Source organism: Pleuronectes platessa, chromosome 5 (assembly GCF_947347685.1).
Source record: "Pleuronectes platessa chromosome 5, fPlePla1.1, whole genome shotgun sequence".
NCBI lineage: Eukaryota > Metazoa > Chordata > Actinopteri > Pleuronectiformes > Pleuronectidae > Pleuronectes > Pleuronectes platessa.
In genome coordinates, this window is record NC_070630.1 from 12,060,808 (window position 1) to 12,086,046 (window position 25,239).

The 25,239-nt window shown below is 42.0% G+C and overlaps 4 protein-coding genes across 5 annotated transcripts in view; 1 reads left to right on the top strand and 3 right to left on the bottom strand.

Annotated features, from left to right (window-relative positions):
* Positions 1–350: 350 nt before the first annotated feature.
* mre11a (MRE11 homolog A, double strand break repair nuclease) lies at positions 351–7,531 on the bottom strand. The gene is made up of 20 exons (XM_053423726.1): positions 7,387–7,531; positions 6,830–6,911; positions 6,542–6,674; positions 6,291–6,451; positions 6,108–6,195; positions 5,863–6,004; positions 5,656–5,770; positions 5,240–5,425; positions 4,953–5,124; positions 4,795–4,875; positions 4,581–4,710; positions 4,386–4,486; positions 3,812–3,982; positions 3,599–3,658; positions 3,328–3,514; positions 1,688–1,768; positions 1,431–1,495; positions 1,276–1,337; positions 1,036–1,135; positions 351–753 (listed from the first exon to the last, which is right to left on the bottom strand). Exons 2-20 carry the CDS (start codon positions 6,847–6,849, stop codon positions 712–714), a joined length of 2,097 nt encoding a protein of 698 aa, XP_053279701.1. The 5' UTR covers positions 6,850–6,911; positions 7,387–7,531; the 3' UTR covers positions 351–711.
* A 112-nt stretch (positions 7,532–7,643) lies between these two features.
* cep57 (centrosomal protein 57) lies at positions 7,644–12,061 on the top strand. Its single transcript, XM_053423728.1, has 11 exons — positions 7,644–7,921; positions 8,296–8,485; positions 8,814–9,014; positions 9,166–9,287; positions 9,406–9,534; positions 10,033–10,110; positions 10,328–10,423; positions 10,636–10,716; positions 10,841–11,061; positions 11,147–11,291; positions 11,386–12,061. Exons 1-11 carry the CDS (start codon positions 7,880–7,882, stop codon positions 11,563–11,565), a joined length of 1,485 nt encoding a protein of 494 aa, XP_053279703.1. The 5' UTR covers positions 7,644–7,879; the 3' UTR covers positions 11,566–12,061.
* A 1,276-nt stretch (positions 12,062–13,337) lies between these two features.
* Positions 13,338–18,568, bottom strand: LOC128439846 (uncharacterized). The gene is made up of 3 exons (XM_053422312.1): positions 17,393–18,568; positions 16,467–16,686; positions 13,338–16,322 (listed from the first exon to the last, which is right to left on the bottom strand). The coding sequence occupies exons 1-3, from the start codon at positions 17,700–17,702 to the stop codon at positions 16,193–16,195; spliced, it is 660 nt and encodes a 219-aa protein (XP_053278287.1). The 5' UTR covers positions 17,703–18,568; the 3' UTR covers positions 13,338–16,192.
* A 2,969-nt stretch (positions 18,569–21,537) lies between these two features.
* Positions 21,538–25,239, bottom strand: part of dock10 (dedicator of cytokinesis 10) — a 41,686-nt gene continuing 37,984 nt past the window's right edge. Inside the window, exons 50-56 of one of the 2 annotated variants that reach the window (XM_053422314.1) lie at positions 24,885–25,031; positions 24,554–24,764; positions 24,093–24,283; positions 23,908–24,008; positions 23,056–23,194; positions 22,770–22,842; positions 21,538–22,582 (exon numbers count right to left, since the gene is read on the bottom strand). In XM_053422314.1, coding sequence (XP_053278289.1) covers positions 22,524–22,582; positions 22,770–22,842; positions 23,056–23,194; positions 23,908–24,008; positions 24,093–24,283; positions 24,554–24,764; positions 24,885–25,031 — 921 coding nt within the window. In that variant the 3' untranslated portion in view covers positions 21,538–22,523. The remainder of the gene's footprint in view (positions 22,583–22,769; positions 22,843–23,055; positions 23,195–23,907; positions 24,009–24,092; positions 24,284–24,553; positions 24,765–24,884; positions 25,032–25,239) is intronic. The other variant, XM_053422313.1, reaches the window with a different exon arrangement.

The following is a 25,239-nucleotide window of genomic DNA, read 5'->3' on the forward strand; positions in this document are numbered from 1 at the left end:
TCCTCAACAACAGGGAATGGAAATCAGCAAGTTAGAATCTTCACCTCAAATTTCCATCTGTAGAAGATTGCTCCGTATAACTTAAGATTCTGTAGGAAGTTCTGCCGTGTTATGCAGCAGCTTGATTAAATCTTACTTTGGAGGTAAGTTCAAGTTGTTTTCCACACTATAAAATGATTCACCCTAGGACTGAGTTGAATATACTGCCCCCTAGCGGTGGAAAGATGCCATGACCCATCGTGTGTGTTCAGTTTACCACTTTCTACACCTAACACGAAGCTTTCCCGTGACTCTGCAACCACAGCATTTGAAAGAGAGACACACATCACACTACAGAAACAAACAAACGCTTGAAATATATGAAAAGGATTTATTAGTCCTGAATATCAGAGTACTACAAATGCCAATGGCAACCCAGCACTGCTCAGATATGAACAGTGCAGATGCACTTCATTAGGAAGCTCAGCGTCTGTGGCTGGCACATGAGGTGAAAACTGCAGACCTTCATTTTGCCCCCAGAGAACGCATAAACCTTAAGCAACAGTAACTTACCAGCAGAATTATCTTTTGACAACACGGGGAAAGTTTGAGAGAAAATTGAAACGTGCACTTTAAGTTCCTTCAAGACAAAACTGCATCAACTCACTTCCTACTCAAAAGCTTTTTTAATCAGCAATCCTAATAAGCATTTTAGAATAGAAGCACTCGTGGTTATCTCCGTGATTGGTGGCTGCGGCCTTTGAACGGGTTATCCTGAAAAACAAATGTGATATGTTTTAAAACTGAAAAGTTGTGAAAATCAAGTATAGTTAATTAAGCAAATTTTATACAGATCTTTTTACATTAACTGTAGGGGTATACTGTGCTTTTTAATAAGTAATGTAATAATTGAAGAGGTCAAGAATTCAGATCAGTTTCACCTTCCAGACAACTATGTTTCTAGGACAAGTAACTTTCACCTTTGGAAAAAAAAATATTGTTTGCACCCTGACACTTCAGAAGGATGATCTGTCATTTAATATGCTTGCTTGTTACCTCATCATCATCATCACTGTCATCAAATGCAACTCCTTTAGACGAGTGGCTCTGGCTCTGAGAGCTGCTCTTAGTGAAGGACGAGGACGACGATGCTGATCTGTCGTGAGCATGAGAAGGATCCAGATAAAAGTTTAACAAATTATTTTTTCAAAATAAGTTGCTGGGGAAGGGAAAGAAAATAAACCCGGTCACAACATCTTTGTCTCCTTTTTAAGCACTGGACTGACACAAACATACCTTGGAGGGGCTCGGGTAGCTTTCATTACAGGGATATCTTCATCAGAGTCATCAATGGTCACCTGAAGATGGATAAATGTGAGAACCAAGGTTGGAGGATGGTACAGATCACATTCATCAAAAATACAGACATGTTCAGCTGCCATCTAACCTACCTCCTCTTCTTTATAAGATTTGGTGGCGCCAGTCCGAGAAGATCTTTGGGATGGAGCTTGAAATGCTGAAGAATGAGGTGCAAAGAGGGGAGAAGGTGAAAGGAAAATAAGAAATTAATAGACGAGCAGCAGAAACTGTGGCAATTAACCGATTTATACAATTATAATAATAAAAGCTTCCTGTGATATAATGTGTCTGCCAAATTGGTAAATCAACAGCAAATCGACTTTACACACATGATTTCCCGCTCTCCTACCTTGCATAATGCTTTGGGTTGCTGCTGTGGATTTCTGGGCTCGTCCCCGGCCGGCTGGCTTTGGTTCGGAGGCAGTTGCACCTGGAGGAAGAGATGAACGACAGTGGAACGAGGATTTACAGAGGATCAGCTGTACCCCCTCACTGTTTGCTTTGTATAGCTGGACTACCACACCATCCAAGTTCTCTCTGCTGTAATGTCACAATTCACATTCTGCCACATTCGTAACAGGAGCAAGATATCAATGTTTGGCATTAACAATAATGAAAAGAAAAACAGACCTTAACCTGCTAGAAATCACAGTGGGTTCTGTTTTCTCATGACCGAACCATTGCTCCATTAAACATAACTTAATCCAATTTAATTCACATTGTGCCATTCTAGTGCTGTATGCCAATTAAAAGGGCACTGCCTCATTTTGGTCAGTATGAAAATTTAAAATGTGTAAAATCTGCCAAAATGCTGCTTTAATCCAGCTTTTAACTGGTGTAAAAATAATTATCCTAAACTAATCTATCATAAAAAACTGTACCTCACCCCACTTTCATAATCCAATACAGTCAAAGTGAAAATGATTTTTATCACAAAGCACTGACAAATTATAACTGCAGTGTCTGGGTTTTTAATTAGGGATGAGTTTTGCTTGAGAGTCGATATTGTCACTGGTTTTAAACACTCATCAGCCCCAAAATCAAACAGAGCAAGTGTGTAACCATATTCTGAAAATGTTTGACTGTCCTCTGCTGGAAGTGTGGCAAAACAACACCAAAGCTGTACGTCAACATTGTTCACATTAATAAATTACACATTCTTCAATTAAATATATTAGAGATTATCAGGTGACCCCTCGGTTCACTTGTTATCATATAGATCTAGTCCATTAAATCTCGGCTGCCTACAAACCGATCTACATTTTTAATAACTGACATCTTTTATTTTCTTGAAAATAATAATAAAACACATGACCATTACACAATAGTCTAGTGGGCTGTCACTCTGTCAAGCTGTTCTAATCAGTTGGAACATATCAGATGGACTATACCCTGCCAACTACACAGTAAAAAGTTTGTATGATATCCAATGGAGCGCATGGTTCAATAAAGTATGTCACTGTTTGGCATATTTACAGCGAGATGACATATCTATCATGTGATTGACTGGAAACTGGAAGAACACAAACATACATCAGTGAAGAGGAAACATCGTTTACACCAAGACGTCCATGAAAAGGTCAAGCTGACACTGCCAGGAAACTTGACTGATTAAGGTGTGAACAAAACACTCCTTTTAGCATCATGTACAACCTCTACCTGCTCTCCCCGGGCTTCATCCCACACCTTAAGTGGGTATGAATACATGTGACATTTACAATGTCCTGTTGTGTGCCACATGTGGGTAAGGGCAACTCAGGACAATGTCCAGATAATCAGTTTAGGTCACTGGTCACAAAAAAAAAAAACACCTCATTTGGTGGAACCTCTTGTGTGCTCATAGGTGTGTTTGCTCTGAGTCATTGTGTAGGACTATGCCAACATACTTGAATAGCGTTTGGAGAATCTAGTTTCTCTATTTACCTCCATGTATCCTTGTGCGTTTCTGTGCTCACGTCCCAGTCATGACAGACAGTAATGACGACTCACCTCTCCCCCTGCCCCGGCCGCCCCGGCCACCCCGTCCCCTGCCTCCTCGCCCTCTGCCTCGCGTGGGGGCAGCAAATGAGGTCGAGGCCGAGTCCTCGTCAGAGTCCATAGTAGCATCAGCATATCCGCTGGATACGTCCGGGTCATTACTGTGTTCTAATCTGTGAGTTTTGGCTCTGTTCATAGCCTGAGGAAGAAAAACAGAAAAGTAAACAGTTACAGAAAGCAGTAGAGGCTACATATCTGGCATGTGTGCATTCTGCCCACTAACCTCTTTAATTTCATTCTCCTCCTCTGTCGTGTTCTTTTTGGCGTCTCTGAATCGTTGGATCTGATAATCCAAAATATGCACTCTTACAAATTACATATACACAAGAGCACTTTGTAACTTTGTATAGTAAAGTTCTGCATTTTAAAGTTTTTGTAATTATTACAAAATATTTTTTTAATTTGACCCACTTCCAATGAAAGCCTCACCCCCTACCTCTGTGTCGATATCTTCTTTTGTAGTTACTCCTCTGGCCTGGAGGTGGCGCTGTGTCTTCTCCAGCTGATATTTGATCAGTTCCTGAATTGCATCCTTTTCATCTTTGTCAACAAACTCCTGAAGGGCCTTCCCCATGCCCTGCTCGGTCAGCAGAGACAGCTGGACTGTCTGTGAAGGGATGGAGACACGTCAAGAGTGGTAGTGGTAATAAATTGGTTTTATTCATTACATGATAATTATGCTAATAATCACTGTGACCAAATATGATCCCTGAGATCATCTTCTATCTGCACATCCCTAGTAGGGATTTTGACATATTTTGATATTAATTAAATGACACAAAACACACAACAGACCCTGAAACTGACTGATAGCATTATTATTTTTTTTTTCCAGACTTTTAAAATATATTGTGATAATGTCATTACTGTAAATTGTTGTTCACAATAATTAAATCATAAATAAGGAAAATTTGATACCTTCACAGTCCTACTCTGCAGATGCACAGTAGTTGAAAATAAGTGTTATGACAACTTGTTAGCGTAATAATTAAAATCTGTATGTACAGTACCTGCTCGGCTGCCTCAAAGTATTGTTTCACCAGGTCCTCAACTCTCAGTCCCTCCACCACTGTGTTTTTTACCAGCTTGCTGTAATCAACATCGAACTCATCTAAAAACATAACGTTTGCAGCATGTCAAAAAGCAATTGTGTGCACAGATATATGGTGAATACTGCAGGTCAGTGCGTTTAGTCTGTGTCAGACCTGTGATATTCTCCTTTTGTTCACGGTGTCTGAGAAAGTGAATGACGTCTTTTGGGTTGGCCACGCGGTCCACAAACTTCTGACTGAAGCGAGATGTGTTGAAAGTCTCAAAACCTCCACTGTAGTCCACCTGGGGAAGGCAATAAGGTTGAAGAATTTAGACAAAGTGTGAATATGAAGGTGTGTGCAAATGCTGCGAGTGGGTTAATCTTACCCTCAGGCGAATAAGAGGTTTCTCTGGGGTGAGTGGACAACCAAGTCTTTCTCTCTCAGCTTCTTCTATCATCTCTGTAACCTAGAGAAGAGCAGAAATAAAGTGAGTTGTCCAACGATAAGACTTTGACTGGCTCTTAACGTTAGATGAAATCTTACCTTTGCATAGCACAACTCCTCCACCTTCTTTGTGACCTGGGGTGTATCAGGTGTGAAGCGGTCTTCGTAATCAGCCAGCACCACATCCTGGATGAAGAACTGACGCACCGTCTTTAAGGGGAGCTTTTGCATGTTCATCTTCTTTCCCTTCACCTTCAGCAGCCCTATGTGCCTGGATACACACAAACAGTGATTTACTGTAGGTAATTGATCACTTAAAAACACACGCTCAGAATATGGAGGTGGTCTTTCACCATATGTGTGTGTGTGTGTGTGTTTATTTGTACTTCTTGGCAGCCTCTCCAGGGGACAGGGAGGTCGCTACAGAGCTGCCAGGCTGTGACACATAGAAGAGCTGCTGTTCATTTCTCGTTGGTGTTATCAAGCATTCGTGCTCGTGACCCCACACCACCAGGTCAATAAAGTCATCCAGGAACTGCTCGGGAATGTAGTTTGTGGGGCCGTGCTTACTCCTAGACATAACAAAATATAATGGAGAGCATGTCCGGTCAAAGCCAGAGATAATGCATCAAAGATTTACTTATATGGACTGAAAACACATCAATTCAGGAACAAACAAACTGCATTCTTAATAAGGATACTAAGGAAGACTATAGATTACACTTGTTTCTTGAATTTCGAGACTGCATCTTACAGCTCTTCCCTCCTAATGGATTTCCAACATACACATACATCCACACACCTGTTCTGGTGGATGGTGAAGAGGTTAAACCAATCATCTTGGTCTTCTTTGGGGCGAAGCATGGTTACCTGGTTGTTGACAAACATCCTGTACAAGCGCTCATCTGGAATAGAACCTGCACACGAACAACGTTTGTTGGTTTTCATTCAACTCTTTTAATTAAACCTAGACATATAGAGACACAAATTATACAAATCACATACTCACCAAGACCATACAATGCCAGCTTGGTGTTGCCTTTCTGCAAGAGGATGGGACTAATCTCTATCTTCTCCACTGACGCGGAGTGACCGAAGTGATTTATGAGACCAGACGCACCGAGCAGATCCAGCGCACACAAACCTTCAGCCTTGGAGAGAGACAGACACCATTATGCACAGATAAACACATATAAAAGCTAAAAGACACATAGAAAAACACATGCTTGCATTTTTTGTGTGGAAACAACTCACCCCAGTTGGGTCATCATGGTTACCATGGATGCTGAACACAGGAATAGAGATGTTCAGGTTTTCATCCTGATAGTTGACCCACGGGAACCTTCGACACAACAGAATAATAGTTTATATAACAACAATAATAAAACATCATTCAGCAGCACTGGTTGAAGGAATGACAGAGACAGAGGGACTGACTGGGTTGTGTTGAAGTTGACAGACTGGTCACTGAGGATGTTGAAGTGTATCGGTGACTCTCCCATGCAGTATCGTCTGATCATACTGATGCAGCTGTGGAGGCATCGCCGCGACGGCTTGTTCTCGTGGAACAAATCTCCACCCAGCAGGATAAAATCTACCTGCAAGCAAATAAATACACAATTCAGAGGGTATTTGAGACAAAGGATCCTCAGTGTTGTACATTCACACATCTGTCAACTCGTATGTACCTGATGTGTCTTGGCATATTTAAGGATCTCGTCCAGTGTGCTGTACGAGTCATTTCCACGGATTGCATCCTTCTCAAGGTAGCCCAGGTGAACGTCTGTAGCGATAAGGATCTTAAAGGTATCCTCATCATCCCTAAAAAGATAGAATCAGTTAAACACAGCTAGTTTACTTTATTATGAACCATGATGAACCTGTATTAGGCGGCATTGTACATTGCCTGCATATAAACATCATTCTATATTAACTGGGAAAGTAAATATTCAGACATTGTTTTTGAAAAGACTTACAAGGTGTTCTCTGAGGACATGATGATGTGGGGGTAATGGCAGATGTGTTAACACCAGGACAGGTGGTCAGAAAATGCTTCTCCTGCAGAAAAGACACCCAGCCATGAATATCTTTCAAGTACTTTCAAAGATACTTTTCAGAGATGCTGCAACTATACTCACAGGGACACATGCAAATACTATTAAAATGTCATTTGGCATCATGTACAGTAAATTGTTGCAGAGGCATTGCTGTTATTTTAACACCAGAGTCAGTGAAACCTCCAATAACGATACGTTTCTAATCGATACATTATTTTGTGTGACAGCAAGCTAACCAATACTCTGTTAGTAACGTAGTAGCTAAGCTAACAGATAACACACTGAGAAGATGGTGAGTTAGCTTTCACTTTTGCCTGAAGCCCATGAGTTCACGATACTAACATGACGTAAACCACGTGTTTACAACATGTGTTTACAAGCTGGCTCTGTCCCACCTCCAGATATCACACGTTTATGACTTTTAATATTGTTTGTTATTAGCTGTAACGTGTTAAATAGCTTAGCTCGATACGCACCTCCTCAGAAGTCACCACTCACTCGCCATGAAATCCCGGCATGTCTCAAAACCCACGTCCCGCCTTCTCACAAAAGGCTCATGGTTATTGTAGTGTCATTCAGAAGCATCCCCGCTCCAGAGAGTGAACTCTCCGTGGCAGGAAAAACTACACTTCCGGTTAGCAAGCTGGGTGCGCTTGTTTTGTTCACTAAGCCGTCCCGGTGGATGAGCTGTTTCGCAAAAAAACCGTAGTAGTCTCCGTGCGCGGAGCTTGTCGGGCCAAACTGAGATGTAAATGAATCACACCCCTCTAGAGAAGCCCTGGGTTGTGTTGCTTTGCCTCAGTGATGTTTTCTTTTCTCAGTTCGTATTAGCAGCGGTTGAAACTGTCGAGCTAACAGGCGTCATTCAAAAGTAATGCAGTTTTACTCCCAACTAGTGTTAGCATATTTAGCATAGTTTCAGTCCCTTGAGTCAGCACGAGCGAGGCAGACTGGAGAGGCTGCATTTCAATGGAGACCCTGTCACGAACAGCTGGCGATGATGCTACGCAGGTAGTTTTTTCTTCGTTTCGCCTTATTTACACTTTCAAATGAGCAATAACACGTGTTTTCTTTTAATGCTGTTTATAATAGCCAGAGTTAGCCAGGCTCCATGGAAAGCGACCGTGCAGCGGCTGCTACAGCTCAGACCAGCTGATGCTGCTGCAGACCTGAAAGTGAACCGAAGTGTGTCACATCAATGTTTTGAATTTGACTGGAGCATGACAAACAAATCGTGGTGTCACTTTAACTTCAGTGAGGGGATATATTTAAGGGTTTTGCACATGTTTATTTCACTTCCAGTGCTTTATTTACAGCATCTCTTACTGATCTATTGCAATGGATTTACTGGAGATCTATAATATTCGCCATCTTTTTCTCTGCAGGATCTCCGTCTGCCGCCAGCCCAAGGTGGAGTCGTCTCTGACACCCTGTCCCTGTCGTCTTATCAAGATTATCCTGCTCACCGTCCCTTCATCAACACACTGCTAGACCTCACACCCAGACAGGCACGCACACATCAGTCGTGTCGCCCATCGTCACCCAGCAAAGCATTCCCAGAGACCAACAGTGCAGGTGGGTTTCATTTGTGCATGTCGGACATATTCCCTTTACAATGTTTCCAGTCAGGTACCGTGGTGTGTTACGGAGCTCCATGGTTACGTGTGCAACCCGATGCCGGACGTCTTCGATGTCTCAGTTTCCCTTTACATCTGTTCATTCTTTCACATTATCCTTTCCTCCCCTACCCACTTCACCTTCTCTACCAAACATTTCTGTCATATAATAGTCATATCATGTTACACATAGAATGTCTGTAACCATTCCCTGAATGTATTTGCTCTCCATCAGTATGTCCCACTTTCTCATATCTAACATGTCACATGTGTGTGTGCATATGCAGCGATCTTATCTGCCTTGAGGAACCTTCAGGAGAAGATCAGGAGGTTAGATTTGGATAAAGGACGCGCAGAACGTGGTGTGCAAACTGTAGTACAAGATGCATCACACGTTCGTCCTCAGAGCGAGAACATCACACAGAGGCTCTCCAGTAATCAGACAGAGACGCAGAGAGACACAACTGACTCGTCCAACTGTAACCAAGGTCAGTATGTGATTAAGATATCATGATAAAAACAACATAACTAGTGACCTCTTCCATTATTTAGCTATTAATTTCCCTGCATCTTTTAATTGTTTTCTCCTCCTCTCTCCCCTTCCCTGCGTCTCATGGCGTCCCTTCATTCTTCTCGCAGTGTTGATCACCCACCTGGCTGCTGCAGAGTCTCGCTGTGTGAAACTGGAGCGGCATCTGGATCACATGAGGAGGATGTTGCGCAACGCCAAGGCAGACAGGACCAATCTGGTCAAACAGCAGGTTAGCCTACTAGTTCTTAGTGTCATTAGCTGAGCTAAAGAATAAACATCTTTGACATAACTGTGATATGTGAGTGAGCGAATGTGTAGGTTTTTATTTTTGTTCCCCATGCTGTCAGCTTTCCATGGATAGAGCCAAGTTAGCTGATCGCCAGCCCGGCAAAGTGTTTGAGGGAGCTCATGTGGAGAAGCTGGAGCGGCTGGAGCAGGATTATCTCAGGCTCACGCGCACGCAAAACAATGCTGAGGTACAAAGTCACCTGACTTCAACTTCTGAGTTCTGAACACTGTCATGAGGAAGTGCGAATTATTATCCAACAGCTTAATAAAACATATTCATAGCTATGACAGTGACACAGAAAATTTTACTGAAGACTGATTGACACTAATTCTTCAAGCTTAAGCTCAAATCTCTGCGACAATGAGACAGTAACGTGTGGCCAAAAAACAGACATTATCCATGAATCTAGGGCACTGGTCCCCACTCTGTGGCTTGGGACGCCCTCCTGGGGCCTTAGATAAACCTGAGGGTTCTGAGGTTGATTAAAGCAATAAGCAAACTAAGTGTGAAATATTTTATCTACAAAAATCATCATCCGTTATCAGTATGCCCCAAACATATTTTTCAAACAGGAAAAAGCCAACAGTCAGTGCCTGTTTTAAGCACAAGTCTATGGTGACAAGTTCAAATCATTTCTTGTATTACTTTTACAATAATAACGGTTGTGTGTGTATGAATTTTTCAGATGAAGATAAATGAACTAGAGATGAAACAACAGGAGGAGGAGCACCAGAGAAAGCTCATTCAGGACAAGGCCTTCCAGGTAGTGAGACATAACTTGTTTATTGTGTTTAAATTATATACATCACACTCACTATTGGCAGGTTCTAATGTTCCATGTAATATAATAATATAATACAAGTCCTGTTTTCCATTATAAATGTCTATTTCTATCAATGCTCAATGTAAACGTGGAAATTCTAAAGTTCATGCATTGTTTACTGTATGTGGTGTTTTTATTTCCCTTCCTGTTTCCACAGCTACAGACGGGTTTGGAGGCCAATAGGATCCTGCTGCAGTCAGTGTCCCCTCGCCTGTCCACCAGACAGTCCAAAGACAAGAAGTCTGATTCACAGGTAAACACCTTCACACAAGTGATGCTTTTCCTTTTTATCTACACTGTTTGTGCATCTGCGAATGCCAAATCCAATCTAGTGGGAAGGATATTTATAATTATTTCGGATTATCTTTCTGGAAAAGCATCTTATTTAATTTATAAGCATCTTCTTTCTCATATGCATGTTCCTGTGAATCTTAATCTTGGTAATGCTGAAACGTTTCTTCCCAGAAACCTCTGCCACAGCAGTTGTCGAACACACAGCCACACTATAGACTGAGCCTCAGAGATGTTCCGTTTGTTGCTGGAATGGTAGTATGGGCATGCGTATATATATTTTTGAGTATTGGAACCAAATTGTTTTTAGATTTCAATACTGAAATCAATTTTTCTCTCTTTCTCATCGAATCTTTCTCCTCTCTCACTTGACTTTTAGGCCGTGGGAGGCAGCCACTCAGTCAGAGCAAACGTCCAGTCAGTTTTGTCTCTCCTAAAGCGACACCTCTGCAACAGCCGTGTACTCTGTAACAACTCAAACAGCTACGGGACTGCAAGCCACAGATATTCATACAGTTCCTCTTCCTCATCCTCTGCGAGCGGGGAGGAGCTGTCCGAGCTGCTGCAAGCATTACAGGAGGAGCTGCGACTCATGAGCTTGTGAGTGGAGTTCCACCGGAGGGAGCTGCTTATGAAAAGGGGATATGTAGTAATCTTTGTGTGTGTGTGTGTGTGTGTGTTGCAGGGAGCATGACGAGTTAATGACACAGGTAGAAAACAGTGTGTCTGACCAGGAAAGACGAGAACTTCAGTGGGAGCAGGAGAGGCTGCTGCTGAAAATGGAGAAGAAGGGAGAGCAGATCGGGAAACTCTACAAACACAAAGCACAGGTCAGTATGCGGACAAAAAGTTCATGTCACACACATTTCCATTCTAAGTTTGTGTCTTTTTCTCCTCTGTTGCCTTTTCTCGCCTCCCCTCTAGATAAAGAAGTTTAGAAAGGAAGCCAAGTCTAACAATAAGAATGAGGGGAAAGTTACTACCACAGTGTCCACGAGAGGTCGCTCTGGCGGAGCAGTCAAACCTAGACCAGGAGAGAGAAGCAAGAAGAATCTGAGGCTGCTGAGGGACATGAAAGCTCTGCAGACGTCTTTACGGACCTGAGAACCACCAGGACAGAAACATAGTGAAGAAGTTTAATCTTTTCGGTGCTGCTTATCTTCCTGTGATCAGTATTTCACCATCAACGCAAGCACAGATTCAACATTGACTCATGATCCCTTGAGAAAATATAACGTTTTAATATAACCTGAAAATGGTTACATTTGTAAAAAAGACTTTCTATGTTTAACCTAAACATAAGTCAATATTTATGTCTGATTGGTCCTTTTATTAGGGCTTTAAATTATATAAAGTTAATTATTAACAAAAGCCAGTAAATAAACTGCATTTTGTGGAGGGGGTGCAAGAAAGTTCATAGCCAGTTCACAGTTAAGCTCTCAGTATAACTGACTACTCATTCAGTGCTGGAAACAAAATTGTAGTTTCCAAGTTTAGTCTTTCATGTAGCTTCTGGGCATAGAAACACATTTTCCCTGAACTAATGACTCTCAGAAGTTATTAAAAATTAATAAAATGTTGTGGTGCTAACACATTCTAACAGGATCTCAAATTTCATACGTGTTTGTAGTGTAAAGAAACTGCAGTGATGAAAGAGTGTTATTTCTGAAATTTGATTGGTTAAGTGACGAGCTGAACAACCTTAGAATTACTCATTCCCCTTATGTGATATGTTGCAGATTCTATATGAGAGGGTATAGAATCTGCCCTCTCATATTATTTCTACTTATTAGTAGAAATAATTTGTAATTATTTCTACAAATATATTTGGGAGGATTTTGTTATTTTTTGACGATCAGGGTCAGCCTGCTTGGAGTGAAAGTTTCTCAGCGAAAGAAAGTCATTCTGTTTGCACATCACTACAGAATGATGATAATAATAAAGACAGTTTCGCAGTGACAATTGTTCCAACACCGTGTGGTTCAGGAGCACGTTGTGTTGTCATGTTCAGTGTGAGCAGGGGGCAGAAAGCTGCGAGTTGACAATTGTAATCTCGAGAAGTTTCACAACACGATCAAACTGTTGAGAAGATTCTGGGTGTTTATTGGAATCTTCTGCGCAGAAGGTGCGCGCGCATTTTTTTTTTGTTTTTTTTTTCCAATATATAATTTATCTATTTTTTTTTATTTACATAATGTAAGATAATGTGCAATTTCTGTATTTTTCTTTACTACATGTATTTGACAGCATAAACTAAAAGTTACTTTTATATTTTTGGATTTTAGATACTGGATGATTTAACATGCTTTAAAAACCTATTGTTAGAGAATAAATCTGTACATTTAAACCTTGGCTTCGCCTTACAAGTATCACAGTGTGGGACACATTTAATTTAATATAATTCAGAAAATTAATGCAAAACCTTCTAGTTTATAATCGGTGATCAAATAAATGACATATTGTTCCCATCAACTAGCAAAAGGAGTAATTAATCAAATCAAACCTCCGGCCTCTTGAACCTTTACTTTGAACGTGAGCTGTCTCTCTGTCCCCCTCTGGATGTCCTCCTCGTCCAAGTTTAGCTTCTCAGGTTGACTTCCACTTCATGCACAGACCAGGTGAGGCCTCACTACTGCAAGAATCTACAATAACAACAACAAATCCCTGGACCTTTGCTGCGTAATTTCCAAGCAGTCTGCTGTTGCTTGTTTCCATGTGATGTCCTGAGGCTGCCCCCTGCTGGCTGCTGGGTTCCTCTGCTGCTCTTGTTTGGTTTGTGCAGCTTTTGATTAACTTCAGTTGTCCATAATATAAAATCTTTATTATCCTTCAAGGACAATTTGATTTACATCCAGCAATCAATGCACGACAAAAATAAACCAATATATTCAATGTAAATAAAAACGAAATATAAGACCTTAGTTCAACAACACTTCAAACTACAACCTAAGTCATAAAGATATGGTTAATTATTACCTCGATCAGAACTGAAAATTATTTCCTAAGTAAAGTTTTAACTGATAACTCCATTAGATATTATGATTATTATAATCTTATTAGTTGAACCTAATTAAATTTCCATACAAAAAATATTATATCATTAAATAAATATTTTCAAAATGTATTGTAAATTTTTTATTTACCAGCAGTAAAATAACACCATCCCAATGAGCATATTTATATGGACAATCAATTACTAATGCCCCCCAAAGTAAAATCAATGTCTTTGAGTTGAAAGTATAATATTACAAGCTTCATACAGATGTTGTAATATAATGTCATACTCTATACATGTAGCAACGCAGACTGATGACTCGGGGTATAAGGGGTCTCAGTGTTGCATTAATTCCAGTAACTTAATTTCACATCACAACAAAATGAGTAAACTAAGCTGTCTCACCCATTGATTAAAAAATGTACTCAATAATTACAGATTATAAATCTCAATATTTCTTGTAATCAATTGAAAAATACATTTGAAACCAGAAAAGAACTCCACAAGTTGGACTGGAAGCAGAGCCTCAGACAGAGAAAGAACACGATAGGCTGTGGTTGCCTTTGGTTGTATCCATGCCTTTACGCTCTCCTGGCCTCTTCCCGTTATTGTGTGCTCACTGTGTTTTCTTTAATTATATGGAGTGGGATTTTGTTCAATTTCACAAACCCACAGCAATTATTCCTGATAAGTGATAACAATTCACTGAACATTAAATAAGTGTGTGTGGACGAGTTGTCTCTCTCTGTGGCACGGACTTGAGACCTGTGTCACAACCTACTCATAGTCAACGAATTCCAATTAGAATGAAAAATAATAATATTAATAATAATAATCCTTACAATTTCAATCGGGCCTCACGTCTGTCAGTTCCTGTCAGTGCTCGGGCCCTAATAAAACATAATCCTCACCATCATGTTAGAGATGAAGCTGGAGTCCAGGATTCCTATTGAGCTCATGCAGATGAAATCACCATGCGGTCAGGAGCAGAAGCCTGTAAGCTTTCAGGCAAACTGCTCGTGTGTCATTTCAATATGCAGTCTAAAATTAGAAGCATTTGAAATCAGTTTTAAGTGAAAAAGAAATCAATGAATACTTCTGCTTGAACATACAGCTCTGCTTTGTTCTCTTTTTCCTTCTCAGGAGCAAAGCCAGACCAAGTCTTGAGGCAGTTTTGAGAATATTTCTTTGAGTTTTGCAAACGCTCAGGCTCTGATCACATGCTGCAGACTTTGGGAGGACATTTGATTGAATTCACTGAGACTTTGGATTCACTTCATAGCTACATCGCCTTCTCCTAAAAGCTGCCTGCCCCCTACTCATCCTGTCTTCTGAAGGCCTACATCCTTTTTATTCTGGTTTGATGTCTGCTGTAAACATTGATTCACTCTTTGATTCATGCAGGGAGATGAATACGGCCTCGGTTTGGGTGGAGAGGAACCCTGACGGCACCATGCTCCTCCACTATTATTCACACTGCAGAGGAATATGCCGCATTGTTCCTGGTAAACAAAAACACCATTTTAATCTTCTCCTTTTGCCTCCAAGTGAAAACACTCTTCTACAGGAATAATTGGAACTGTTGCAGAAGATTTCTTCAACTGTGAGATAACAATGGAAGTTGTCAACCAGCTGGAGGAGCTGGAGAGAACTTGGAAGAAGAAGCATGAGGCTTTCCTGGTTACTCAGTGACCAGCAGCTGTTGCTGTTCAGTCCAATGTGGCCGGAAGTAAAACTGGAAATCCCTTTCACTCAGAGACGAAACGCTATCATCTGGATTAAATGATATGAGTTAAATTAATGTTCTGTATTACAAGCTCTACATGTCAAAAAGAAGAACACGTCCTTTTCTAAACAATGAAAAGAGCCTTTAATACTGATCATTGTAAAACTCCTCCCACTATGTGTCCTTAGACTATTTATCAGAAGATAACATGGTTTCTCTGCATTGTCAAAGTTTCCCTTTGTCAGTATACATGTGACACTTTGGATCACATTGGAAAAACAGTATCTGTATTTTGATTAAACATGTTTGTATTTTCTATCAAATCCATTTATTCTGTAAGTTACTGACTCCCAATAACTTGTAAAAAGTATTTAGCAAACAAACAAACCAATAAACAAACCCTCCCTAGCAGAGAAAACATTATTTATGTTACAGGTAATAGTTTACAATGACTACTTTTTATATAGGCCAAACATTACATTATTGTGTTTATTTACAGGGAGCCTTCTGTTTGGGAGAGAAAATACTATTTGGACTAAAAATAAATAAATACACTCTTTATGAACACTGACAAGAAACAGGTCACGTGTTTCAATGCGCAGGTGGCCCCTTGACAACCCATTTCAGTTTTCAACACGAAAAGAAACAAGGATGAATAAACCATGAGTCTGATGCTGCTCACGAGGCCTGAGTCACCACAACAGTCTGTAAAAGGGCTGTCACCTGCAGGTGTGTGTCTCACTCCAAAGCGACACCCCCGGGTGGGGAAGAGGAGGCCGGACACCTGATCCTCGCTGCAGAGGGCCCCGTGTCTCATCATCGTTGGCCCCGCGGCGATCGCCATGGCCTGATGAAAACAACCCCTGTAACCAGAGTCTTCTGTCTGTGTGGTCAGGTGTGATAAAATCGTCCGGCCGGCTCGCTCATCAAGAACCCAGTCAGTCGACACTGACCTAGATGGAGAGGGTTAGTTCATGTCTGCACTTTGTCCCATGGGCCACAAAGTACATTCAAGAATCTGTCTCCATTATGGAGGCCAGCTCTGAGACTTTAGGCTCCTCTTGGTGTTTGGTCAGAACTGGACGGTTGGTGTAGATGTCGTCCACGGGTAGAAGGAAGGTGACAGTTTTTACCTTTGCCCTAAAAAAAAACAATCACAAGGGTTACATGACTACAACAGCTGTAGCTTGTTTTTATGTACAGTTTTTTTAAATGAAATACCTTTTTTACACAATAATTTGACTCTACAGTTGTATTTCTGGGATTTAGAGTCCCTCTCTGTACCTGTTTTTGTGGACATATTCCTGCAGGGAGTGTCTGTTGGTCGCTTTTCCCACTTCTCTCACTGGGTTACCAAAGACGCCGTTCCCGTGCTGGATCTGTTCTTGTAGCCTTCTCCATCCATTCTCCACCCGCCGCACCCTGTCGGTCCTCCCCTCTCTCAGTGTCACCCCAGACAGGTTGGAGCTTATGGAGTACCGCCGGACCGTCATGACAGTGTTCTCTGTGACATTAAGAGAGTGTGATGCAATTTGGCGAGAACAGCAGTATATGGACACTTCCTGATGTTTAATCTCAGTTTATAGTAATTTCGTATACCTTGAAATCATTTTTCCCAAATTATGTTTCTTGATTTTGTGCATTTTTATGAAAAGAATTCAATAAGAGAAATTCCATTATGGGACCCAGCGTCGGAGTTCAAAGGACTAAGATGATATTTTGGCTCTTTACTATTACTACCACTATTTTTACTGTTAATCTCAATCTTGAAACACCCAATTTAATGAAGGTTGAATTAAAAGATTGTAAATCAGGGGTAGATCCAAGAGCAGGGGCAGTGGGGGGGCACTGGTCCCAGCTGTAATCTGATTGCCCCCCTAACAATAAATATGACAACATGTAACAATTTAAAAAATATATTCAGAGAGGTTTGGTTTTGCTCAAAGCTACAGAGCAAACAGTAAGAATGACTTAAATGTTAACCTTACCCCCCTCTGGGTAAATTGTGGCCCCGTGTACGGCCCCTGATTTAGAAAAATCCACAAGATCAGCCACTTGTTGGCATTTTGCTTGAAAATGCTCTCTCTCCTTTCGCCAATTCACACATTGTTTAACAGATCCTTTTCTCAGTGCTCTATAGATGCCGTCTCATGTTTTATATAAACAGTAAAACAACAAATTCAATAAGCACACTTTTTCTTTCCTCTTACCCTTGTATTGTCCCTCCAGGACCGGTGCAGACACGTTTCGTCTCAGGTTCATATAGGGGTTCTCAAGTGCCGAAGACACCCGGCTCTCCTCCCCTGACTTGGCCCCAAACGTCCTCGGACCGTAGTCCCCCCTCAGCTCTTGGTTCTCCACCTCCAGCTTCTTGATGTCATCGCGCATCTCCATGATGACCTGCGCCAGGCTGCGGGTGCTCTCCATGGTGCTGCTGCTGCGCTGCCAGAACCACGGCTTCCCAAACACCGGCAGCGTGTCACGCAGGAGAAGCTCAGCGTGCTGCTGTGGATTTAACATGCTGCTCCCCAAAGGCTTTTTGTGGTCCTTTCCATGTCTGTGTGTGTGTGTCTCTCTCTCTCTCTCTCAATCTCAGTCCAGATCTTGTTCTGAGGAAGATTATGTCGCCTTTCACCACTTATACAGCTGAAAGAGCTCCGGTGATCAGCCAGCACCATACAAAGGATGTTTTATTCATCAGCCCCGGCGTCCAGTTTCAGGAAAACTGAGCAGGGGTCGGAAATGAAATGTGCACTGCACCAGAGCTTGGATGGCAGGAGACCCAGTCAACCTGCAGGAAGCACTGATAAAGCAAAACAAAAGTTTTTAGAGTTTATTGATAATATAACATGTGTAGCAACTTCATATTCAAGCTTAAGAGCAGATGAGACTGATCAGATTGTTTTGGCACCCCACTCCTCCTCTTGTTACGTCCATGTCTGCGTTGGGATTACAATATCCTCCCTCTAAAATATTAATCAAGTCTGTCAGCGACGATAAATCTTAGAGGAAAACAAAGAAAAAGTCATTTCTTATGTTCTCAGTGACGCAGAAGGACATCTGAATAGCACAGAGCATTTAAAATGCAGGTCAAGTCGATTCATTGCACAATATTGACTGAACTAATGTAAAAGTAGAAGACAAGAATGTTAATGCTCCCATAAACTTATTTATTTTACCTCCCAGGTGTGACCTTAAAATAAAAGAAGTTTGTCTTTTGATTTAGCTTCACCTCTGTCCAGCACGTAGAGTTTATCACGTCTGGATGTGTCTGCTTCAGAATACTCTCTGAAGTTCTTTTTTTTACCTTTTAAACGTTAAAGCTCACTCACAGTGAGGTTTATTCAGTCCACAAAGAAAACGGAAACAGACGTACTGGCAAACCAACTAAATGTCTGGTCTTCTGTCCCATTAACATCCATGTTGTTTGATAAAGGCAGAGGTCAGAGGTTAACCCAACAACGAAAGGCAGTAAGATACATGAAAACAAAACAGGTGTTAATAAAAGAAGGAATCACTGCAGCAGACATTAAACACAGACGGTTTTGCACACAAAGGAGAAAATTACAGACAATTACACTCGATGAGGCTTCATACAGCTGAGATTTTACAGTCAGATGCCAGAATAGCCCAGATTACGACCCATGATGAAAAGAACAGACAGTCTTTGAGAAGCTGGCCTCACTCCCACATGACGTGAGGTATAACACTGCCCACATACTTCAAAATACATGACGAAATATTTCGTGAATTTTATCTTTGAGCTAAATATGACACATTGTACCTGTAGCGTAACCAGGGTTGTGTCATCTGCAACCTGGAGTGAATGGTGCTGGCTCGGAGCAACCTGACCCCGTTGGGAGTCAAGGCCACTGTGAGAGAGAGAGAGAGAGAGAGAGAGAGAGAGAGAGACAGGCACACACAAGCCCGTCTGCACAGGAGAGAAACCCAATCAGCCCGCTCTTTCTGGTTCATGAAATAGGCTACAAAGATGGATGGGAGGTGAGAGAGATGAGACTCGGTAGGAGAGATATACCAATTGGCTGGGAGGAGAGGAAGTCTCGAAGAAGAGGTGCTGCAGGAGGTCAGTGAAACTCAATCTGCCGCGCCTCAGGTGTGCGGCCGCAGAGGGAGACCGAGGAGAACAGGTGGAAATGTGTCAGCTGCAGAGATAAAAACATTGAAGTGAGAGAGAGAGGGATGACCACATGATGTCTTCTACCACCAGCTGTATGTTCAGGGCCACTTAACCTCTTTATAAGAGCAGGGCCATGTACCCCAGGCTTAGCATCAATAAGTAAACAACCACTCTGCTGCTCTCTCACTGCATGGTCAGTAATTATAGACAGCTGTTGGAAAGAAACTGACACCAGATCCCACCTTGCTCCCCAGGGGTAACAGAAAAAGCCACTGAGACCACATTTAAATTAACTAGATATCAATTTTGATTCGGACCAGACTCCGCAAACTCATAAATATCAGCCCCCTAAAAATGCCTGAGATCCATTTATTATATCTGTTAAACCTGCGTTAAAATGAATTGGGATCTTCCTTGAATCGGGCCCCACCCCTTCAGTACTTTTTGCTTTATTCTGCCAACATAAAATGAAAAAATGAAAAGTGAAAATATAACCTCCTTAGTAGAGGTAAATAACTAACACAAATAAAAACATGAACACTTTAGGGGAGGTAACAAACAAACCCAGATGAAAACGTAACTACAGGTTAGTAGATGGTCTCTTTATATTTATAATACTGTATATGAGGTCATGTTAAACATAGCTAGTTTGCTAAAAAAAAGCATTTTTGCTAAAATAAAGTATATTACAATTTCATATTAAATCTCACTTACACCAAAGTCCAGCAGAGAGAACAAAACTCTTCCTGTCAAATAAAATGAAATAAATAGTCCTTCATCAAATTCCTATTTCCAAATTCTACTCCAGCTGCCAACACCACAAGTGGAATGGTTTGCTTGGGGCCTCAGTTATGGGTGTAGTGAAATATGGATCCTGCATTGAAGATGCAAAGCACAAAGGAAAACAGAGCTCCCGGGTAAACACAACAGAGACTGTCTGAAGAGAAAGAGAGCACACAACAGACAGACACACAGCGGTGCTGGTGAGAGCCTCTGGGCTCCATCAGATCCATACAAAACTGCTCAGACTGTGTTTCATTTGGATACCGACTTTGTGCAGTGACCCCTCTGAGTTGAGAAAAGAAATCAATGATCTAAAACAAAGGATTGTTGCTTTCTGAGTTAAAAAATGTGCTGTCATATCTACAGTTCATTTAATATGCAGAGAAAAATATATTTAACCATCCCCAAATTTACTTGAACAACATTATTCGAACTTACAATAGAAGTGTAGCTGCAGGGGTCTTGATGGTGGAGGGAGGTACGATGTCAGATTGACCCCAAGCCAGAGGTCTTTCTTCTGTTCAATATCAACCCCCGCCTCTTTTATCTGTTTGCTCTGATGCACCACAGCTTTTTCCACTTTAGCCCTCCCCCTTTTCCAGCTAAGCACCGCTGCCTGTATTAAAGATAGCGTAGTGACATTTAGTTGGCACGATGGTGTAGTGGTTGCAGTAAGAAGGCCCTTAGTTCCATTCCTGGTTAGATTTGGCAAGTTCTATGTTTGACCCTGTGTCCAGCCAGTGAAGCGCCAGTGATGTGACCAGGGTGCACCCCCCCTCTCGCCCCAATGTCAGCAAGGAGTGGTTCCAGCTTACACCCCCCCAGCCCCCCTTTAGAGCGTGAAGGGGAATAGATACTGGATAATTGATGGATAGTGACAGTTAACATTAACCTATGTGCATGTGAAGAAAATATGATGGCAGGCAATAAAGATCACATAACTGTGGATATGAAAATACGGTTTCACACACAGCGTATACTATTAATCTACTGTTAAAGTCTGATTTACTGTTAGAATGTAGTTGGTGTTGGAAGATGATGGATTTATAGACCCATTGTCCATCATCCACTGCAACACAGGCCGAGGCAGGGAGTGATATCCGTCTTTGTTTCAGGCTGGGTTTTCTCATTACACATTTTCTGTTTTACACATTTCTATCTACTGTGCAGGTGAGGGAGCTCATCATTATCCATTATTAGCTGCTGTCAATGGACAGGATATGAGGGGCTGCTGTGCACAGCTGCAGCCAAGGCACGGTTTCATTTGGGAGAAGCTATCTCACCCCTGTTCAGCATGATTGGAAACCTGGGCTAATGCCATTAACGTGCACAATAGTGGAGAGAAGAGTGATCTGAGGCTAAGGTGCACGTCCTGTGAAAGTACAGAAGTCATATGATTGTAAGGTGAAATGCTGAAGGAAAGTATAATCAGGATTTCTGGACATTAACAAAATTTTATTTAAATGTTATACATAAAACTTTAGTTTTTGTTCTTTTTTTAATTTCAGCTAAACAAATATTTATACATTGTATATATTTATAAAAAGAAACATTTCAAACGTTTTAAATATTAATATTTCTTATTTACAATTCAAAACAGTACAGGAAATGATAACAGTAACAATGCAGTTTCGATCATAAAAATGTTACAAAACATAATCTTTTGTGGTTGTTTCCACTTGAAAATTGGCAACGTGATACTTCCAGAATGGTAGCAAGGATACAAAGTAGCAATGTGGAGCTGCTCTACATTCAAACAGGAGCTGGGGGTGCGTTCAATTCCTCAGATTCGTGGTTACTTAAGACCTGCGTTCAAACCTTCTTCTTTTTCACATTAATAATCTTGCAAGAGTTTGAAATACAATGCTATTCCACAGAGAAGAAAAATGTAAAAACTGTCATCAAAATGTACCGGAGAGCTAAATATTACACGTACAGCTGAACGCACCCCGAGCTCAGTAAGGTCACTGTTCTCTAAAGGGACAGGGTTGTGGAGAGAAGGCGCATGTTGTCGTGTGTGTGTTTGTATGAGTGGGTCTCTTGGGTGTGTCAGTCAGTGTGTGAGGTGATGAATCAGTCGGCGGGGCGGGGGGGGGGGGGGGGAGAATCCATACAACACGTGGTTCGAGTCTCTACAACCAAAACAAACGGTAGCTAACAGTCCAGCAGCCTGGCCTCTACGGTAGATAGTCAACGTTCAACGACAGGACTACAGACTACCACAACCACAGTCTACACACCTCTTCCCCTTCTGTCCTCGATGCCCGCCATTTGTCCCAGTTTCCACTGGCCCCGCTGGGAGAAACAACTTCGGTCAGGAACAAGCAAATGAGCCACTTTGATGCTTATAACTGGCGCTCCAGGGCGGTTCATGGCGAAAACTAAAATGTCCTCCCTGGCACAAAGCATTCCTTGTGAGTCTACTGGCCGTTCAGAAGCCGCTGTGCCGTTCCGTTCCTGGTTGCCTTGTGTGCGGAATCTGGACAAGAGCAGAGAGAAGAAAAGGCTTCAATTGGTACGGGTTCATTTAAAAAAGAGAGGCCAAGTATCAAGACGAGCTGTTTGGCTCTTGGATCGATTTTGAACAGGCTGCGATGTGGGAGGAAAGCGGCAAGTTGCAAAGTGACAAGATGTCCATCATGAGGCCACTTGATGATATGACATACCAGCCTTAGACAGATTGGACAGAGAGCTGTGAGAGTGAGAGGTGGCGCTGGAATCAAGAACGCTTTTCTGAAGCTGAAATGAGAGGAAGAAAACAAACCAGTAGGAAAATGAGGCGAGAAAAAACAACTGATGGAGCTGATGAAAACCGATGAAGACGCCCAAATGTCTCATAAGGAAATGCAATAGAGAAGATGTTGCTTATTATGGCCGTGGAACTGAACTGGCAAAAACAAATAAAGAAGCAAAGCGCAGTCTGGACACTCATTGGTGTTTGCAAAGTGAGACCTGTTCGTTCATGATGCCAGACAGCTCAGCCAGCATGTCCCGGTAGTGAGCCCTCATCTCCTCCTGGTACTCCAGCTGGTCCTCCTTGATCAGACGCTCGTTCACATCCAACGCCTGACCACAGGCCTCCGCAAACTGCCTGCAGGGAGCACATTCACTTATTGTAATGTAGTCTTAAGTCTCAAGAGTTTCTTGATCAAACACAGACACGGGTTATAGTCAGATCTGGGGGTCTCTTTTTCAAAAGATATGCTGGATCTTGAGAAATACATATTTGATGAACTACATTTCTCATGTGCACCTGCAAAGAGTAATGTACATAGTATCATAGCTCTAGTTGTCCTTATAAAACTGTATTGGATTCCCTTGTGTCTCACATTAGCACGGGTACAGTTCAACAAAAAGCCTGCAGAGTTTGTACTGATCGAAGAAGTTCAGAGTATAAAACTAGTTATTGCACTGTGGTTTTATTCCTCTGCCAATCAGTGCAGTTTTGGTTAACATACATTTTATTTCAGACCAAGTAAATTGAATCAGTTCATCTTTGAATCCAAGTGACAACTGACCAAATTTGAGAGATCATATTCAAGAGGCCAAGAGCAGGTTTTGTGAGGCCGTGACCTTCTGCCTTTGACCACCAAAATAGAATGACTTCATCCTTGAGTCCAACTGAACATTTGTATGACATTTGAAGAAATTCCCTTGATGCATTCATGAGATATCAGGTTCACAAGAATAGGAACGACAACCCCAAAACACAAATCACATGATAACCTTAAAGTGTCAACTATCCATGCCACGTGAAGCCAAGAACAAAATCCTGACCCACTGGATTAAGCAGTAAACTCTTACCTGAAAATCTCCTTCAGCAGCTTGACCTGGTTGTCCGGGTATTTCTTGGCATTCTTCTCCTCTAGAAACGCCCTGGCGTACGCCATCGGCCCTGCGTTGACCTGGAGAGGTGGAAGATCAGGTGAGAGAGGAAACAACACCACTGCACTTCAGCATGCACGTCTGTGTCTCTGAAGGATCCCCACCTTGACGCTGACGCTGCCCTGCAGTTTCAGCTGCAGCCGGATCATGTCCACCTCCTCCATGTTGCACAGCTGGTTGAGCTCAGAGACTTTACGCGACATCTCATCTATGGCGACTTCTATGGGGTTCATCTCTGTGCTCTGCTGCTCCACCACCTGGATACGCTTCTTTAGGTAGGGGAAGCTGGAGCTCGCTGGGGAGAGGAAAATAAAAAGACACACGCACAGTATGCTCCAGTGGGGTTTTGTTTTGTTTAGAGAGTAAAATACAGCTTTTTTAGTCTTATCAGCCCTTTAAAGGCACTTTACAGGACAAGTCACATTCCCCAATTCACACACATACAGCACTCTCTCTGCAGCACTTTTATTCTATCACCCACCAATCATACAAAAGGATCAAACCACCGACATTCTGGTGAGTGGACGACCCTCTCTACCTCTTTAGCCACAGCGGTCCTACTCACTGGTCAGTATGGTGCGTCTCTTGCACTGCTCCTCCACGTCTCCGTGCTTCTTCCCCGACAGAGTGAACGGCGTCTCGAACACGAAGCGGTTGATGTTGTGATGCCTCTCGAAATCCGTCCTTTTGTCCTGCTGCTCCTTCTCGTCGAAGAAGGGCACCACGTACGTCACCTGCACGTAGGCAAACTTGGGGTCCAAGTCTTTGGGATTGACCTGTTTTTGGAAGGATGTCGGGAATATTTTGTGAAGTTGCATGACCACAAACCAGGGAAATCATTCAGTTTTAACAAGTACATAAAACTTTTTATAAAAAAGCCAAATTTGGGCATTGACCTTGTTGGAGTCCTGGATCATCTTGACGTTGTCGGCTCCAAACTTGTCGGAGTAGAGTTTGAGTAATCTCTGGGAGATTTCCGACAGCCCCGTCAGCTTCGGCTCTTTGTAGATGAACTCTTTGCTCTCCTCCTCCTCAAAGAAACCCTAGAATACACACACACACACACACACACACACTAATCAGCAAAAGTGGTTACATGTTTAAGTGGGTGTTTGTGTTTTTGTTTGTGCAGATTTGATGTTTGTCTCAACAAACTGTGCAGTCTTTTTTAATTTAACGTTGACCTCTAGTGGTTTCTTGAGGCGTAGACAACAACACATTATGCCATTGAGTTAGGGTCAGTGTTTAGTT